This window comes from Ahaetulla prasina, chromosome 13 (assembly GCF_028640845.1).
Source record: "Ahaetulla prasina isolate Xishuangbanna chromosome 13, ASM2864084v1, whole genome shotgun sequence".
Taxonomy (NCBI): domain Eukaryota; kingdom Metazoa; phylum Chordata; class Lepidosauria; order Squamata; family Colubridae; genus Ahaetulla; species Ahaetulla prasina.
In genome coordinates this window covers 4,209,277-4,227,053 of record NC_080551.1, presented here as the reverse complement: position 1 = coordinate 4,227,053, position 17,777 = coordinate 4,209,277, and the positions used below count along the sequence as shown (strand labels likewise).

General features: G+C 45.8%; 1 protein-coding gene across 1 annotated transcript in view; it reads right to left on the bottom strand.

The window, feature by feature from the left end:
* MEGF11 (multiple EGF like domains 11) overlaps window positions 1–17,777 on the bottom strand; it is a 590,966-nt gene that overhangs the window by 156,347 nt on the left and 416,842 nt on the right. Inside the window, exons 9-11 of the mRNA XM_058156456.1 lie at window positions 11,798–11,918; window positions 9,632–9,795; window positions 6,443–6,545 (exon numbers count right to left, since the gene is read on the bottom strand). Coding sequence (XP_058012439.1) covers window positions 6,443–6,545; window positions 9,632–9,795; window positions 11,798–11,918 — 388 coding nt within the window. The remainder of the gene's footprint in view (window positions 1–6,442; window positions 6,546–9,631; window positions 9,796–11,797; window positions 11,919–17,777) is intronic.

The window sequence follows — 17,777 nt, the reverse complement described above, 5'->3', positions numbered from 1 at the left end:
TCTCGCTTTTTAAGCTATTTGATTTCCCCGCCCCGACTGGCAAATTTTAGAATCAAACTAAATATTTGTTGAACAATATTGTGAGTTGTTCGTGCCGCACCATTTCAGAAGGAAGGAAATAGGAAATGTAAGCTTGTGTGGCTTCTCTTTGTTTAGGAAATAAACCTCCTTTGTAAAAAGTGAGCATGCTTTTGTTAAGGAAAGCTGAACTAGTGAATTGTCACTGCAACTCAAAAAAGATGCCGAGGCCCTAAAAAGATCATAAGGGATCATCTAGGTCCGTGATGGTGAACCTATGGCACGCATGCCACAGGTGGCACACGTAACCATATCACCGGGCACGCCAGCTCAACTCTGGCGCGCATGCGCACGCCAACCAGCTGATATTTGGGCCTTCTGTTTTTTGGGTGCTTCACCACTGGAGGTTGAATCATCCACTTGTCTGGAATGGTATGGACTTTCCTGCTTGAGCAAGGGTGAAATTGAAGACTTCCAAGGTCCCTTCCAATCGTATTATTCAATGTTCTATGTTCTAAAGATGGTCTCCAAATGTCTCCCTTTAAATGTTTCAGGATGAATATTACACTTTAAGTAGCTCATAATAGTTCTTATTCAGGTTCTGTTTATTGCTACACAGAGCTACAATTAGCCCAAAATACTTTCTGCCTAAGGCAGAGCAAAAAAATAATATTTCAACCTTGATATGATTCAAGCACATAATGCCTTGGTCCTCACATCACTCCTATTTGAAGCGTCTTCTAGATTGTGCTTTATCACATGTATCGCATATTGGAGAGGAGGTATTTTTCATTTAGTTAATTAGGTTCAATTTGGAAGCTGCCCAATTCCCATAAGGCTCTGGGTGGCCACTAAGATATGAGGATGCCAACTTGATAGCACTTCCAATGAAATTCAGAATTTACAGAGAACAACAAAGATAAGCTTTTATCTATGGAACTGTCTTCTGACAACGTTCTTGTCCTTGGTCATTCCTGAATGAGAAAACTATAGCATCTCCTGGAATTATCTAAACCAGAGGTGGGTTTCAGCAGGTTCTGACCAGTTCTGAAGAGCCAGTTGTGGAAATTTTGAGTAGTTCAAAGAACCGGTAAATACCACCTCTGACTGGCCCCGCCCCCATCTATTCTCTGCCTCTCGAGTCCCAGCTGATTGGGAGGAGATGGGGATTTTGCAGTAACCTTCCCCTGAAATGAGGTGGGAATGGAGATTTTACAGTATCCTTCCCCTGCCACTCCCACCAAGCCACGCCCACAGAACTGGTAACAAAATTTTTTGAATCCCATCACTGATCTAACCCATCATGGTGTTTCGTAACAGTGGAAACGTTTGGGGTGACAATATGAAGTTGCTCTAAGTTTCTCGCATGGAAATGACCGTTCTCTTGATCACCAAAATTAGGTGGCTATAAACTTGCTTTTTGAACTCGGAAAAAGAGGGAAGCTAGTCCACTTTGTTTCAGGCACAAGAGGCTGTTGGAGAAGTTACATTTCCTGGTGGCTTTTTCCAGCGTCTGTTTTTGTGACAGCCCAGTTTATCCAACGAATTCTGGTGATGGAGCCACAAAAGCAAAGTTTTACATGAACTGGCAGTTAGGTCAGTCATCATCATCATCATCGTTCATCGCACAGCCAGCCAGATGTTTAGACTGGATTTGGCATATTGGCATATTAAGTCCTTTCCATCTGGAATAGGCAGATGTGGGTGTTGGATGGTGTCAGAGGTATCACCGCAGGATGTAAGCTATTCGAAGTAAAGCTGCCTTTTGCAATTGACCAATGGAATTTTTATCAACACCAGTGGTATGTTATTATGGTTGGTTGCTTAGCCATTTTGATGGTCAGACTGGATATGGCATTTTAATTTACTTAGTGAGTTCTTCCTTGTGCGAACTCCCTTTTGCAATTGACTGATGGGGATTTAGTCAATGCCGATGGTGTTCAAATGGTGATCCAGATGTTTTGGGATTGCACCCAAGGCACCCATCATGATTGGTACTACTTTTGTTGTCTTTTGCCAGAGCTGAAGAAGCTTCTTGGAGGAGAAGTGAAATGTGAAATTCCAGTTGCCTCTTGAAAATGCAACTTTGGGACAACCATGACCTGGATGACTGAGAATCTCCATAGATATTTAGAGATGGACTTTGGATGACACTTTGGGTTCATACACCCTTCGAATGGTGCAGGTGTATGAACGGATTTCCAGAAAAAATTGCAGACTGCAGGAACCATTTGCGCTTCAGTCTGAGATGGAGACAACCCAGACTCATCCCCAACAGCCTGCGCGCGGGTTCAACAGGGAAAGGACAGAGGGCAGAAAACATCCTGCAGAAAGCACAGCTCCACAACATAGTCCTTTCAGCAGTTCCAAGAAGGTTCCACACCCATTTGCGTCACTCAGGTGAACCTGAGGACACAGAGGAACCTCCAAGTGGCCTCAACGACCCTCTAAAAGGATGCAAATGACCAGCCGTCTGCAAGGAGTATCAATCCTTCCATTCCCCACCATCCAGTCAGAGCTGAAGAAGCTTCTTGGATGAGACGTGAAATGTCTTCCAAGAAAAACCAGAAAGTCCAGTTGCCTCTTGAAAAAAAAACACCCTTGGGATGTTTTGCCAGGGTCAATCTATTTCTATTTGCAGGTCTTTTGCCATTTTCTCCAGTTCTTTCTCTTCTGTTCTGCTGTCTTCAGATACTGCCATGTCCTTTTTCTTTTTCTGTCTTTCTTATTAAGAATTGTTACCTTTGCAGTGTTGTGTTGCGGGGGTTTGTCTGTTTGAATTCTAAAGTCCCGGTGCACTGTAGCATCTTCATTTTCTATCGCTTTGCCTACCATAGTCCAATCAGTTCTTTGCTTGCAGCCAGATGATATTTCTTGCAGAAGTTATTATGATTCTTTCAAAAACCACGATTCTTAACTGGTGATTATCTAGCATAGCGAAGGATTGCCCGTTAAGCCAACAATCAAGAGGGTCAGAGCGAAATTCTGCTGGCCTAACAAACTTTATACTGCCCAGGCTATATTTCTGACAGGTTTAAAAGGTAAAGGTTCCCCTCGCACATACATGCTAGTCGTTGCTGACTCTAGGGGGCAGTGCTCATCTCCGTTTCAAAGCCGAAGAGCCAGTGCTGTCCGAAGACGTCTCCGTGGTCATGTGGCCGGCATGACTCAACGCCAAAGGCGCACGGAACTCTGTTTCCTTCCCACCAAAGGGGGTCCCTATTTTTCTACTTGCATTTTTACGTGCATTCAAAACTGCTAGGTTGACAGAAGCTGGGACAAGTAACGGGAGCTCAGCCCATTACACGGCAGCGCTAGGGTTTAGATCCACCCAGTTTCTAAACAGAGTAATATTGTCCTGTTCCTCCATTTTTCCTCCTCTTTCTTCTGCATTTTATCGGTCAAAGTTGCCTTCTGACTTGGAAAGATTTCAATCATTTGATTTGGCAACCCTGCCGGTTCCTCAGAAGACCCCCTGCCCCAGTGTGATGCCCATCAACCAAAGGGAGAAGGCAGAGAAGGCTGTACAACAGGGGTGTCAAACTCAATTTCATTGAGGACCACATCACGGTTGTGTTTTTCCTCGGGAGGGGGGCATGGCCGGCTCGACATCACTTGCGTCAGAGGCACCTGTGGTGGCCAAGTACTAAGGCAGGACTTCCCTCAGACCCTTCCTCCCTCTCATTATAACCTTCCTTCCTTCCTTCCTTCCTTCCTTCCTTCCTTCCTTCCTTCCTTCCTTCCTTCCTTCCTTCCTTCCCTCCTTTCCTTCTTTTTCCTCCCCTCTTCATTCTCCTTTCTTCTTCCTTCCCCTCTTTCCTTCTTTTTCCTTCCTTGCTCTCTTCCCATCTTCCCTTCTTTTTGTCTTTTCTCTGTCCTGTTTCTTCGTCCATGCTCAAATGCAAAAGGGGAAATATTTCTCCTTTTGTTTTGTTTTTAGCTTGTTTTGCCAGCCCTCTGCCAGCAAAAATGGAGTGGGGGACGGACGCATGTGGCCTTCCAGAGCTCCGTTTTCACTGGCAGAGGCACCGTGGGCCAGTTCTTTGCTGTTTCCAGGGCGGCCCCACGGACTAGCTCTAAGCATCCCACGGGTCGCATCCAGCTCGCGGGCCCTTGATTTTGACATCCCTGCTGTACAATGTCTGTAACTTAGGTCAGCCGCCATCTCCAGACTTTGGATGCACAACCCCGATTGCATCCTACCGTGAGCTTCAAGAAAAGTGGCTGAGTTCTTCTCCAGCACAAGATTTTTTCCCATCTCGACTTGCACAGCTGTTACTCAGCGTGATTCTCTAATCGCGGCAATGTAGCCGCGGTGCCCTTTCTAAAAATAAAGACTGGGAACGGCAGAAACTGCCAGCCTCTTGAAATAAAGAGGCCCTTGGCCGTCAAATGCTTCCCGCCTCAATCCTGATCTTCCTTTCCATCTCGGCCTCTAAAATGTGAATACGAGAGCACACGCCCCCTTTCTCAAGCCCGCCAGAGTGTGACGGCCCAAATAAGAGGACTCTCGGTTCATTAGCGTGGCTGGAAGGGAAAATTTACAGCTGAAGGTCTGGGTTGCAGAACAGATTTGAGAAGCTGAAAGAGCAAATCAGCATAGTTGGTCAGCCAGTGACATTTGTTCCGGTTATGATTTAGGGGGACGGTGGGAGTGCCCAAAAATAGGAATAGCACTTAAGATTTATATACCGCTTCATAGTGATTTACAGCCCTCTCTAAGCAGTTTGCAGTGCCCGTATATTGCCCTCACCCCAGCAATCTGGGTCCTCATTTTACAGATCTCGGAAGGATGGAAGGCTGAGTCAACCTTGAGCTGGTCAGGATCGAACTCCAGACTGTGGGCAGAATTAGTCTGCAATACTGCATTTTAACTACCATGCCACCGTAACAATAGATTAGACTAGACTCGACTAGACTCGACTAGACTAGACTAGAATAGCACTTAGACTTACAGAGTCGGCCTATTATCCCCCAACAATCTGGGTCCTCATTTTACAGACCTTGGATATACGGAAGGCTGAGACAACCTTGAGTTGGTCAGGATCGAACTCCTTGACAGGAGGCAGAGTCAGCCTGCAATACTGCATTCTAAGCACTATGCCACCACAGTTCTAATGATGTATGTCAGGTGCAAACAACCAGATCCACAAATGTAGACTCCAAGCTAACTGCTTTATTATATTCTGCCTACAATAGAGGAATCTTCACAGACTGCTTGTTCCTCATGGGAGCAGACAGATAAGGTTCCCTGGAGTGTGTGTGTGTGTGTGTGTGTGTGTGTGTGTGTGTGAGTCCTGAATTTCTTGTGGTTCAGCAACAACTCAAGGCTAATTTCCCACATGACTCTTCCTCCCTGACTGGCTGGGTGTTGCTCAGCATTTGGGACTCTAAAGACCCCTGGAAATTTTATGCAGCCATTTGCTTATTTAAAAAAATAAATAAGTAAAAGTAGCCAGGCAACAAAATTTTGCTATCAGAAACGGTTCAGGGACATTCCCCCTAGACTTGCGATCACAACTGAGACCAACACTTTCCGTTGCTAAGCAAGGCAGTTGTTAAGTGAGTTTGGAGCCACGTTATGCCCTTTCTTGCCACAGTGGTTCAATGAAGAACTGCACTTGTTAAGTGAATCTGACACACCCCCTCCAATGTCTTTGCTTGACAGAAGGTCGCAAAAGGAGATCACATGACCCCGGGACACTGCAACCGTCGTAAATATGAGTTAGTTGCCCAGCATCTGAATTTTGATCACATGACCCTGGGGATGTTGCAAAGGGTCACTAAATGAATTCAGGGCCTGCAGGCTGCAGGTTGGTCACACCTGATTTAAAGCCAAGGATGAAGAGATGGTAGCATCTAACTGGGCTACAAGATGTTGTGCCTCGCCTGCCCTCCTCTCCGCAGCCGGGCCCCTCCCATCTCCTGCTATCTCAGCCAGAGACTGATAATGAAGAAGAATGGCCTGGCATGCCTCCAGCCCCCAGCCCTGGCACCATGCCCGGACAGACTGAGCAAACAAACCTCCCTACAGCGTGTGAGCACGAAGCCAGCCACGAGCTAGAATTGCGGGCAGCAGAGCAGGAGGACGAAAAGACACAGTGGACAGATCCCCGCTTCCGGAGAATGGAGAGGCGACGTCAGCAAAAGGAAGGGAGGGGCAGGCCTGGATAAGTGCTGAGTCATGGAGCCACACCCCATGGCCTATATAAAGGATCTGCTTTTTGGCATTCCTTGAGTCAGGCAAAGTCTCATCTGGTTGCTGAAGTCACACCTTGGATTCCTGCCTGCCCTGAGAATTCTGACAGGAATTTGGCAAAGCTGCAGAGGCTTCGTGGCCACGCTTGATACAGACTTCCCAGACCCGGCCGTCGGAGGAGGAGTGGGACACGACACAAGGTGAAGCATTTGTATATCATGTTACCTGTCCAGCCAGCAAGACAGCAGCAATAGCCAGTCAAAGGATCACACCCATCTGCGTGGTCGCAATCACAGCGTTCGCTGCAGTTTAGGCCATACGTCCCATCCTTCCATTAACCAAAAAAGAAGAAGAAGAAGAAGAAGAAGAAAGAAAAAAAGAACAAATGAGGATAGGTGGATGCAGGAATCTACTGAGACAAACTTATTCTAACTATATAACATATACAGGTATTCTAACAGAGTTGGAAGGGACCTTGTAGGTCATCTAGTCCAACCCCCTGCCCCAGCAGGAGACAAATGGCAGTCCAATCTCTTACATTCCTCAACTTATTCCTCCGCTTACAACCACAATTGAGCCCAGCGTTGATGTCGCTAAGTGAGAAATTTGTTCAGTGAGTTTGTCCCATTTTCACAACTTTTCTTGCCACATTGGTTGAATGGATCACTGCAGTTGTTCAGTTAGCAACAAGGTTGTTAAGTGAATCTGACTTCCCAATTGACTTTCCTTGGCAGAAGGTTGCAAAAGGGGATCACGAGATCCCGGGACTCTGCAACCGTCGTAAATGTGAGACAACGATCAAGCAGCCAAATGTAAATCACATGACCATGGGGATGCTGCAATGGTCGTAAGTGTGGAAAAGGGTCATAAGTCACTTTTCCCCCCCGGTGTCGTCGTAACTTCGAACGGTCACTAAGTGAACTGTTGTAATTCGAGGACTACCTGCAATTACAGTTACAGGTTTAAACTTAGGTGTGTAAATCAGGTGTAATGTTTCTGGGTGAATCCCAGAAAATCTTAATGCCTAGTTTCTTTGCTTAATCAAGGGGTCTCCAACCTCGGCAACTTTAAGCCTGGAGGACTTCAACTCCCAGAATAACCCATAAATTCTGGGAGTTGACGTCCACCAGGCTTAAAGTTGCCAAGGTTGGGACCCCTGGCTTAATCTGTCTGTCTGGAGCTAATTGGCACAATTCTGACGTACAAGAAGTAGTGATTGTTACCTGTTTAGCTAACTTGGAAAAGAAAAACAAATTAAGATCTTAATTTAATTCAGATCTTAATTAAGACTCTGCCAGCTGGATTGGCGTCCCAATGAGGGGGGTTTACCACACTGGGGGTGGTTGATGGACCAATAGCAGATCCCCCCTCCCCCCTCCAGCTCATCCTACCCCTTCCCTCCCTATCTTTTAGTCATAAATTGTAATTTGCATTTTTATTGCATTCGGATATATCTATCTCTATCGTTTTATTGCTTTTAGCGTTGTAAGCTGCCCACAGTCCCTGCTGCGAGATGGGCGGCAAACAAATTTAATAAATAAGCAACATACATACATACATATCTAGTCTATCGAAAGCCAGCTGCTGTAATAGCTCTCTGGAGTCTACACATCAGTGTTGTGACTCCGGCCCTCGAGCCTGTTTTCATGGAGGAGAGTGACTTGGCGAGTGAGGGAGAGGAGCCAGCAAGGCCTCCCTCGCCAGGACCCTCCTTGCTGGCACCACTCCAAGTTCCAGCTTCAGGCCAGTAGGAGGAGCGGACAAGGCCTCCCTCTCCCGCACCCTCCTCCTCCCTGGCAACGCCTCAAGTCCCAGCTGCTGACGATCGATCCTGGATTGATCCGAGGCAGCGATGTAAAGATAAGCGTGTGCAACAGAGGAAAAGGTGTGGCAGGCTCAGAGATTGCTGAGTCACTGAACCACACCCCACAGGGTATAAAAGTGGGTGGAGCTGCCATGTGGCCTTGTGACGGACAAAAAAGCTATCAAGGGTACACTGCAGCTTGATTGTTGGAGGGTTAACAGACTTTGTCAGTGAGTTTGGCAACGGATCTTGGATACGAGATAACGGACTCCGAACTTGGTAGGCCTTTGCACGGTCACTGCCAAGTATTTCCTCAATTGAAGAAAATCAGGTCTGTAGCAAATAAAAAGACTGGGAGACACGCGTCTTTGTGTTTGCTCTGTGAAGTGGGGAGGGGGACATAACAATCAGTGTTCCTATATTTCAGGGGCTGCCACAGAGTAGAGGGGGGGGGGGTCAGACTATTCTCCAAAGCACCGGAAGGCAAGACAGGAAACAATGGATGGAAACTAATCAAGGAGAGACGCAATCTGAAATTAAGGAGGAATTTCGGCAGTGAGAACAATTCATTTAGTGGTACAGCTTGACCCAGAAGTGGTGGGTGCTCCATTACTGAAGGCTTTTAAGAAGAGATTGGGCAGCCATTTCTCCCGAATGGTATAGGGCCCTGATGGTGAACCTATGGCACATGTACCAGAGGTGGCACGCAGAGCCCTCTCTGCGGGAATGCGCGCTGTCACCAGCTGCTCTTCGCAGGCACCAGAAAATGGCCAAATACCAAGCCATTTTTCAGGCCATTTTGGGCCATTTTCAGGCCTTTTTTGGGGGCTTGACAAAGGCCCCAAAAACACCCTGAAAATGGCCCAGAAAATGGCCTGAAAAGAGCCCAAAAAACAGCCAAACAACAGATGTGCGTGCACCGGCCAGCTAGTCTTCGGGTTTCCAGTGTTCTGGCGCGTGCACATACACCCACATGCACACATGTTCCAGTTTGGGCACTTAATCCCGAAAAGGTTCACCATCACTGGTATAGGATCTCCTGCTTGAGCAGAGGGTTGGACTAGAACAGGGGTCTCCCACCTCGGTCACTTTAAGACTTGTGGACTTCAACTCCCAGAATTCCTCTGGGAGTTGAAGTCCACAAGTCTTAAAGTGACCGAGGTTGGAGACCCCTGGACTAGAAGACCTCCAAGGTCCCTTCCAACTCAGTTGTTGGGTTCTGTTCGTTCATTCAGTGCATCGCTTCTTCTTCCCACCAATGCTGGAGGGATGCTGAGCATTGTTCACTCTTACCAACATTAAAGATGGGACAGTCATAAGCTATTTGGTCCCTGATCTCTGGAATTCTCACCTAGCCTAGATGTTAACAACAACTCTGGGCATTTTTGTGGCTTCTTTTGAGTTTCCCTTTTGACCGGATCCTTCTGTTACAGTGTTTTAGAGTCAAGAAGTGGAGCGGGTAGGACTAGAAGACCTTCAAGGTCCTTTCCAACTCTGTTATTTGGACTGATTTCAAGATATGTGTAGTGAAAATATTACACGTCATCTCCCTGATCGAAGTCTGGATTACCCATGAAAAGAGCAAATCTCTCCAACTCTCGGAAACTTACCGGGCAGGGCTGGTCACAGATTTCTCCTTGCCACCCAGGACCACAAAGACAAGTTCCATCCACGGGGTCACATGCAGCTCCGTTGGCACAATAACACGTCTGGTTGCAGTTAAGACCCCACGTGTTGCTCGGGCATGGAATGGAGCAGTCGGTTCCCTGCCACCCTGCAAAATCAAAGTGCCAAGGAACATTGGGTCAACTATCAACTGTGGTTGCGTGTCCTCTCTCTTTGAGAATGAATGCATTTTTGAGGGGAGTAGCAGGACACGTAGATTGCAGAATTATCTTTCCCAAAAGTCTTCATCCGAGTCAGCAAAATCAGGGGTAGAAACAAACCAAGCAGTCCATACCCAGATCACCTAAATTCAGTTGAAGACAAGGAGGTAGGTAGGTTGGAGTTAGAGGACAGAGAGGTCACATAAATACAAATAGTCTCAGCTATCCTGAGGACCTGTATACTGCACGAATCAAAAAGAGGGCTGTGAAAATATTACAGATCCCTCGCATCCTGGACATAAACTGTTTCAACTCCTACCCTCAAAACGATGCTACAGAGCACTGCACACCAGAACAACTAGACACAAGAACAGTTTCTTTCCGAAGGCCATCACTCTGCTAAACAAATAATTCCCTCAACACTGTCAAACTATTCACTAAATCTGCACTACTATTAATCTTCTCATCGTTCCCATCACCCATCTCCTTCCACTTATGACTGTATCTTTGTTGCTTGTATCTGTACAATTTATACTGATATTGTTTCCTGATTGCTTATTTGTACCCTATGACTATCATTAAGAGTTGTTCCTTGATGAAGGTATCTTTTATTTTATGTACACTGAGAGCATCTGCACCAAGACAAATTCCTTGTGTGTCCAATTACACTTGGCCAATAAAAAATTCTATTCTATTCTATTCTATTCTATTCTATTCTATTCTATTCTATTCTATTCTATTCTATTCTATTCTATTCTATTCTATTCTGTTCCCAACCAACCTCTCCAACCTCACACATAGTCCATATAAACAAATTCACTTTGTTATGGGAACTGTCTGCTTCAACTCCACACCCGTTACGATGTCCTTGAAAAGTTTTCAGGCTCTCACGGTCTTCAGCAGAATGGTAGAAATTTCGTTTCTCCATCTAACCCACTTGAAAGCCACACACACACACACACACACACACACACACACACACACACACACACACCGTTACTCTAATGGCAAGTTGAAATGAAGAGGCATGTAGTTGCCAAAGGTTCATCCTTAACAGATAGTCCTTAATGTACAATCACAATTGGGACTAGAATTGCTAAGCAAAGTGGTTGTTAAGTGAATTGCACCTTATTTGGCGACTTTTTTTAAAATCATGGTTGTTAAGAGATTCACTGCAGTTGTTGAGTGAACCCAACTTCTCTCACTGACTTTGCTTTTAAGATGCCAGCTGGGAAGGTCGCGAATGGCGATCACGTGACCCAAGGATTGGCTCTGCAACCACTGTAAATATATGCCAGTTGCCAAGAGCCCTATGAGTGTGGGGATGCTACAATGGTTGTAAATGTAAGGAGCAGCTGAAAGTCACTTATTTCAGTGCTATTGTAACTTTGAATGAACATAGAATAATAGAGTCGGAAGGGACCCTGGAGGTCTCTAGTCCAACCCCCTGCTAATGATTGCTAAATGAATGATTGTAAGTCAAGGACTACTTGCAGGGAGGGCAACAACAGGGAGGGCACATTCGGAGCATAATCTATCACTACTGTATGTACATTGAGAGTTTACACACCGGAAACAAATTTCTTGTGTGTCCAATCACACTTAGCCAATAAAGAATTCTGTTCTATTCTGTTCTATTTTATTCCATATAATCTATTCTATTCTATTCTATTCTATTCTATTCTATTCTATTCTATTCTATTCTATTCTATTCTATTCTATTCTATTCTGTTGTTGACATGGACCAATCACAAGTGTGTACCAAGTCAGAGAGGAAGGATTAAGCCATGGCAACAAAAAAAGAAAAAGAAAAAGAAAAGAAAACCACAAACGGCACTAACCTTAATTAGCAGCCAGATACCATATTGGGCTCAAACAACAGGAAAAGCTTTGGAGATGTGGACATGACAGACCCCCATGCAGAACAGCCATTGAAACTGGAAATTTTACCTTCTCTGCAGAAACAGGAGCCATCTCCTGGGGAACACATGCCATCGTTTTTGCAGTTGCAGGCCAACGAGCAATTGACTCCATAGCTTCCAGGAGGACACGTAACTGAGCAGATCTCTCCCTGGAAAACAGAACAGATCTAGGCTGAGTGTTTGAAATTTGGATCTTGGGGAAACTGATTGTAATACAGATGTTACTGAATTACAACTCCCACCAGTCACAGACCAGACGGTGTGAGAAGCGGTGGGTGGCTGATGCTGGGAATTGTCCTTTAGCTGGGAACCCTAAATTACCAAACATACTTTGTAGAGTTAAAGGTAAAGGTAAAAGTTCCCCTCGCACATATGTGCTAGTTGTTCCCAACTCTAGGGGGCGGTGCTCATCTCCGTTTCAAAGCCGAAGAGCCAGCGCTGTCCGAAGACGTCTCCGTGGTCATGTGGCTGGCATGACTCAATGCCAAAGGTGCATGGAACGCTGTTACCTTCCCACCAAAGGTGGTTCCTATTTTTCAACTTGCATTTTTTATGTGCTTTCGAACTGCTAGGTTGGCAGAAGCTGGGACAAGGAACAGGAGCTCACCCCGTTACGCGCCACTAGGGATTCGAACCGCTGAACTGCCGACCTTGCAGTCAACAAGCTCTGCATCTTAGCCACTGAGCCACCACGTCCCCTGTAGAGTTATAGCTTTGTAAATATATAGTATCTTTGTAGAGCGGCGCACGATGGCCTAGATTTGAAGACGTTCGCCTCCCACTCGGAAGGTTCAGAGTTCAATCCTAGCAGATGTTTCTCTCTCAGGGCTCAAAGAAAAAAAAATGTGCTGTGAACTCTGCATGGGCGTCAGGAAGGGCGTCAGGAAGGGCATCCGGCCAGTAAATGCTCAGCTTCACCCCGACTCTACCCCAAATTAAGGGATCACAGGGTTGTAAAAAGAAATATCTTTGCAGCATTTTATTTATTTAAGGAAGAACATCATTTAAGGAATAACATTAATGGAAGATTTGGCTGAAGGATCTGAGCTCCCTTATACTACTAGGAGGATCCTGAATAGGCTGAGAGTTGAAGTGCCTAAGTGTAAAACCAATATGCTCAAGTGGAGGCTATTAGCGGATAACAACACGCGGTGTAAAAATGGAGATACACAGAGCCTGATCCATCTGCTACTATTAGAAACATGTACCAATAATGACTTATTTGTTGCTTCATTCTGACAGTTTAAAGTTTGATCTGGGCACGGAAGAAGTATTTTATTTATATAGTTTTATTTTTTTAACATCGAAAGCTGCCCAGAGTTATCTTGTGGTAAAATGGGCGGCTAATAAAATAACTAACTAATTAACTAACTAACTGCTGGGAGGTAATGCTAATCTGGCTTAAAGGATGGTTGATGTTGTAGGTCTTTGGTTATTCGGGTTTTCTCCCGCGTAAAGTTGGAAGTGTCTTGGCGACGTTTCGACGAAGTCTCATTCGTCATCTTCAGGCTTCAGCTTCGTGCTTCTGGGAGCAATGTGTGATCGCAGCTGTTTCTTCCTTTTAACTGCTAGTGGGGGTTTGAACTGATTGGGTGGGAGCTTGGCTGTGCTCTGATTGGATGGGGGTTTTTTTGTGCTCTGATTGGCTGGGGGTGTGTCCTGTTTGGGGGTGTGTCCACAGTCCAAACCCCCATCCAATCAGAGCACAGCCAAGCTCCCACCCAATCAGTTCAGACCCCCACTAGCAGTTAAAAGGAAGAAACAGCTGCGATCACACATTGCTCCCAGAAGCACGAAGCTGAAGCCTGAAGATAACGAATGAGACTTCGTCGAAACGTCGCCAAGACACTTCCAACTTTACGCGGGAGAAAACCCGAATAACCAAAGACCTACATACAAACACCCGCAAAAACCTCAGAACACACACACACACACACACATCTATATTTGCCAGGCATTTTAGTATTTAAAGATTTATTTTATTATTTGCCCAAACATTTCTTGAGCACTTGTTCAGCTAATAAGAGCACTTCCTGATTAAATGTCATCCAAGAAAGGAAAAATAAATAAAAGTCACAATAAACTCTTATTGACTCTGAAATGGAAGAATTAAACATTCAGGAAAGATAAAATTTACAACTGAATAATTACTCACTTTCTCCCTGAATTGTTCAATGAAATGAACATAGAATGTGAGGGCTTCATCATAACAGAATAACAAAATAACAGAGTCGGAAGGGACCTTGGAGGTCATCTAGTCCAACCCCCTGCTCAAGCAGGAGACCCTACACCAGTGGTGGCGGACCTTTTACTCACTGAGTGCCAAACAGGTACGTGCTTAGCTTGCTTCATGCACACGTGTGCTATCTGCTCCTCCCCATGCGCTGAACATGCAACCACACCATCTTCACATGCGCACGGCACCCCCGTGCACTGCGCTTGCAATCACATCATCTGTGCATGCACTCAGGTTTTGCGTGGCTCCCCCGTGTGCTGCATGTGCAATCGTACCATCTGCGCATGTGCGCGGTTTTACGCATGCAATGCACACGCATGAACGCCGTCTACACATGCGCGTGCTGTGTGTGAGTACTCTCGCACGCATGTGCAAATGGCACACATAAACAAGAGAGCTACAAAGACCAGCTGGGCAAGATTGTGTGCATGCACACTGGTGGCCCAAATACCAGCTAGGATGTGCATATATGCGCAACTGCAGGTGAATTAGGCGACAGCTCATGTTCCCAGAAAGATGGCTCTGCATGCCACCTCCGGCACATGTGCCATAGATTCGCCATCATGCCCTATACCATTCTAGACAAGTGGCTCTCCAATCTCTTCTTAAAAAGCCTCCAGTGATGGAGCATCCACATCTTCTGAAGGCAACTTCTGTTCCACTGGTTGATTGTTCTCAGTGTCAGGAAATTTCTCCTTAGTTCCAGGTTGCTTCTCTCCTTGGTTAGTTTCCATCCGTTGCTTCTTGTCCTGCCTTCTGGTGCTTTGGAGAATAGCTTGACTACCTCTTCTTTGTGGCAGCCCCTCAAATCTTGGAACACTGCTATCATGTCACATCTAATCCTTCTTATCACTAGGCTAGACAACCCAGTTCCTGCAACCGTTCTTCATATGTTTTAGCCTCCAGGCCCCTAATCATTTTTGTTGCTCTTCTCTGCTCGCTTTCCAAAGTATCAGCATCTGTGACCTAATGCCCAATTGCTGTGCTCTAGGGGTGGAGCTCTTGTCTCACAATCAGGAGGTTGTGAGTTCGATCCTAGATAGAGGTAAGATGTAGAATTATCTAGAATTTAACTGTCCCAACTATTGAGTAGCTGTTGTTGTGCGTGTGTGTACATTTCTCCAAAGGAAGTCACAAATGTGATCCTGCAGAAGCCAAGCTGAGGCTGCATTCCAGGGCCTCTCCAGCAAACAAGTGCCCATTCTTGATTTTGTGGCACCACATTAGTCAAACCAAAAATTGCTTGGCAGAACCACTCAGAAAGGGAGAAAACACAACACATGGAAGCCTTTTGTTGCAATCTCCTGGGTGTTTTCCATAATATCCAAAATCTGTCTGCGCAACCGGAGACATAAGACGCAGCATAACATGAGCACTAAAGGGGGGGGGAACACTTGTGTCACCACAATGTGATGCTATTTCATCCATCATCCCATCGCCATTGCCATGGGGAATGCCCTGTTAGAGAAGGTGTCTAGAGAGGAGAATATCTGTAGGTTAGGATTGGACTGTCAGGTCTTCGGTGCTCTCTGAGCTTGGCTGCTTTCTTGTAGACATTTCATTACCAAACAAGGCAACATCATCAGGGCTAAAAGGGAGTGAGGTTTGTGAAGAGGAGGAGGAGGAGGAGGAGGAGGAGGAGGAGAAGAGAGGAGGAGGAGGAAGGGGAAGAGGAGGAGGAGGATTGTTGGATCCTTAGTGCTCTTTGATTGTTTTCTTGCAGATGTTTCATTACCAGACAAGGCAGCAGCATCAGTGCTAGAAGGGAATGAGGTTTGCAAAGAGGAGGAGGAGGAGGAAGAGGAGGAGGAGGAGGAGGAGGAGGAGGAGGAGGAGGAGGAGGAGGAGGAGGAGGAGGAAGGGGAAGAGGAACAGGATGATTGTGAGATCCTTGGTGTTCTCTAAGCTTGGTTGTTTTCTTGCAAATGTTTCATTAGCAGTCAAGGCAACCTCATCAGTGCTAGAAGGGAATGAGGTTTGTGAAGTGGAGGAGGACAACGGTTGTGGGGTCCTTGGTGCTCTCTGAGCTTGGCTGGTCTCTTGCGGATGTTTCATTACCCAACTAGGTAACTAGGTAAAGGTATGCCCATAGTTGCGACACGCTTGCCTGGTGCCCAATCCAGATCAAGCTTTCCCTGTCTCAATCCAGCTCTTTGGAAGACGCTTCCTGCAGAGTTGCCTCTTTGTTTGTTAGGTCTTGAAAGCGCATCTTTTTCTACAGGCATTTAATTGCCGATTCCAGAATTTAATTATTAATTCTATTTGCATTCCTTGCTTATTTTAATTGCTATTTTAACCGCGCTTAATGCCTAGATGTTAACATGGCTTTTCTTGTACGAAATTCCCATCGTTGGTGGTGCATCAAATGAAATGAAGAAATCAAAAGGGAGGAACAAAATAAATTCTCGGTGTTCTAAAGAAGCAGCTGGTCTTGGACAGGCCAACTGTCGCCCGGATGATGTCCTTCTGTAGGACTTTTACCGTCCTCTGAAGTAAGAAGCGATCCATTGGCCGCCTTGAAGGTGGAAAGCAAACCAAGACAAGAGCGAACCAGCAGGAGGTGGAAAGGTAGGATGGCAAATCTCCTGGAACAGCTGTTTGCTCATTAAGGAAAACATCCTGAGCAAACCACTAATCACAAAATCCGACAAGGGTTTAATGGCATGCAGAGCTCAGCCGCTGAGCCAAGCAAGCCACACACCCACACACCCACCCACACGCACGCAATGTACAAGGTTCTGATCTTGCAGAAGTACAGATAAACTGCTGAGCTTTACACAAAATTATGCAGGTTTTTTTTTTTTCCCTTGGAACATCAATATATACATGATGCGTTGCAAATTAACATCAAAAGCTGGGACTCCGTTTCCTGGGCGAAGCTGCCAATGGCTGTGAGTTTTAATTTGTGCTTATTAGTGTTAACTTGCAGATGGGTTTGTGCAGGACATCTCAGTTGGTCTCTGAATTCACTTGTTGTTTGTGTGTGTGTGTGTGTGTTGCAAAACAGCTTGAATTATCAAGGAAGAAAATGGGCTGGCTGCGTACAACACACTGAGCCCCTCATGCAGAGAAAGAGAGAGAGACAAAATAAATTCTCGGTGTTCTAAAGAAGCAGCTGGTCTTGGACAGGCCAACTGTCGCCCGGATGATGTCCTTCTGTAGGACTTTTACCGTCCTCTGAAGTAAGAAGCGATCCATTGGCCGCCTTGAAGGTGGAAAGCAAACCAAGACAAGAGCGAACCAGCAGGAGGTGGAAAGGTAGGATGGCAAATCTCCTGGAACAGCTGTTTGCTCATTAAGGAAAACATCCTGAGCAAACCACTAATCACAAAATCCGACAAGGGTTTAATGGCATGCAGAGCTCAGCCGCTGAGCCAAGCAAGCCACACACCCACACACCCACCCACACGCACGCAATGTACAAGGTTCTGATCTTGCAGAAGTACAGATAAACTGCTGAGCTTTACACAAAATTATGCAGGTTTTTTTTTTTTCCCTTGGAACATCAATATATACATGATGCGTTGCAAATTAACATCAAAAGCTGGGACTCCGTTTCCTGGGCGAAGCTGCCAATGGCTGTGAGTTTTAATTTGTGCTTATTAGTGTTAACTTGCAGATGGGTTTGTGCAGGACATCTCAGTTGGTCTCTGAATTCACTTGTTGTTTGTGTGTGTGTGTGTGTGTTGCAAAACAGCTTGAATTATCAAGGAAGAAAATGGGCTGGCTGCGTACAACACACTGAGCCCCTCATGCAGAGAAAGAGAGAGAG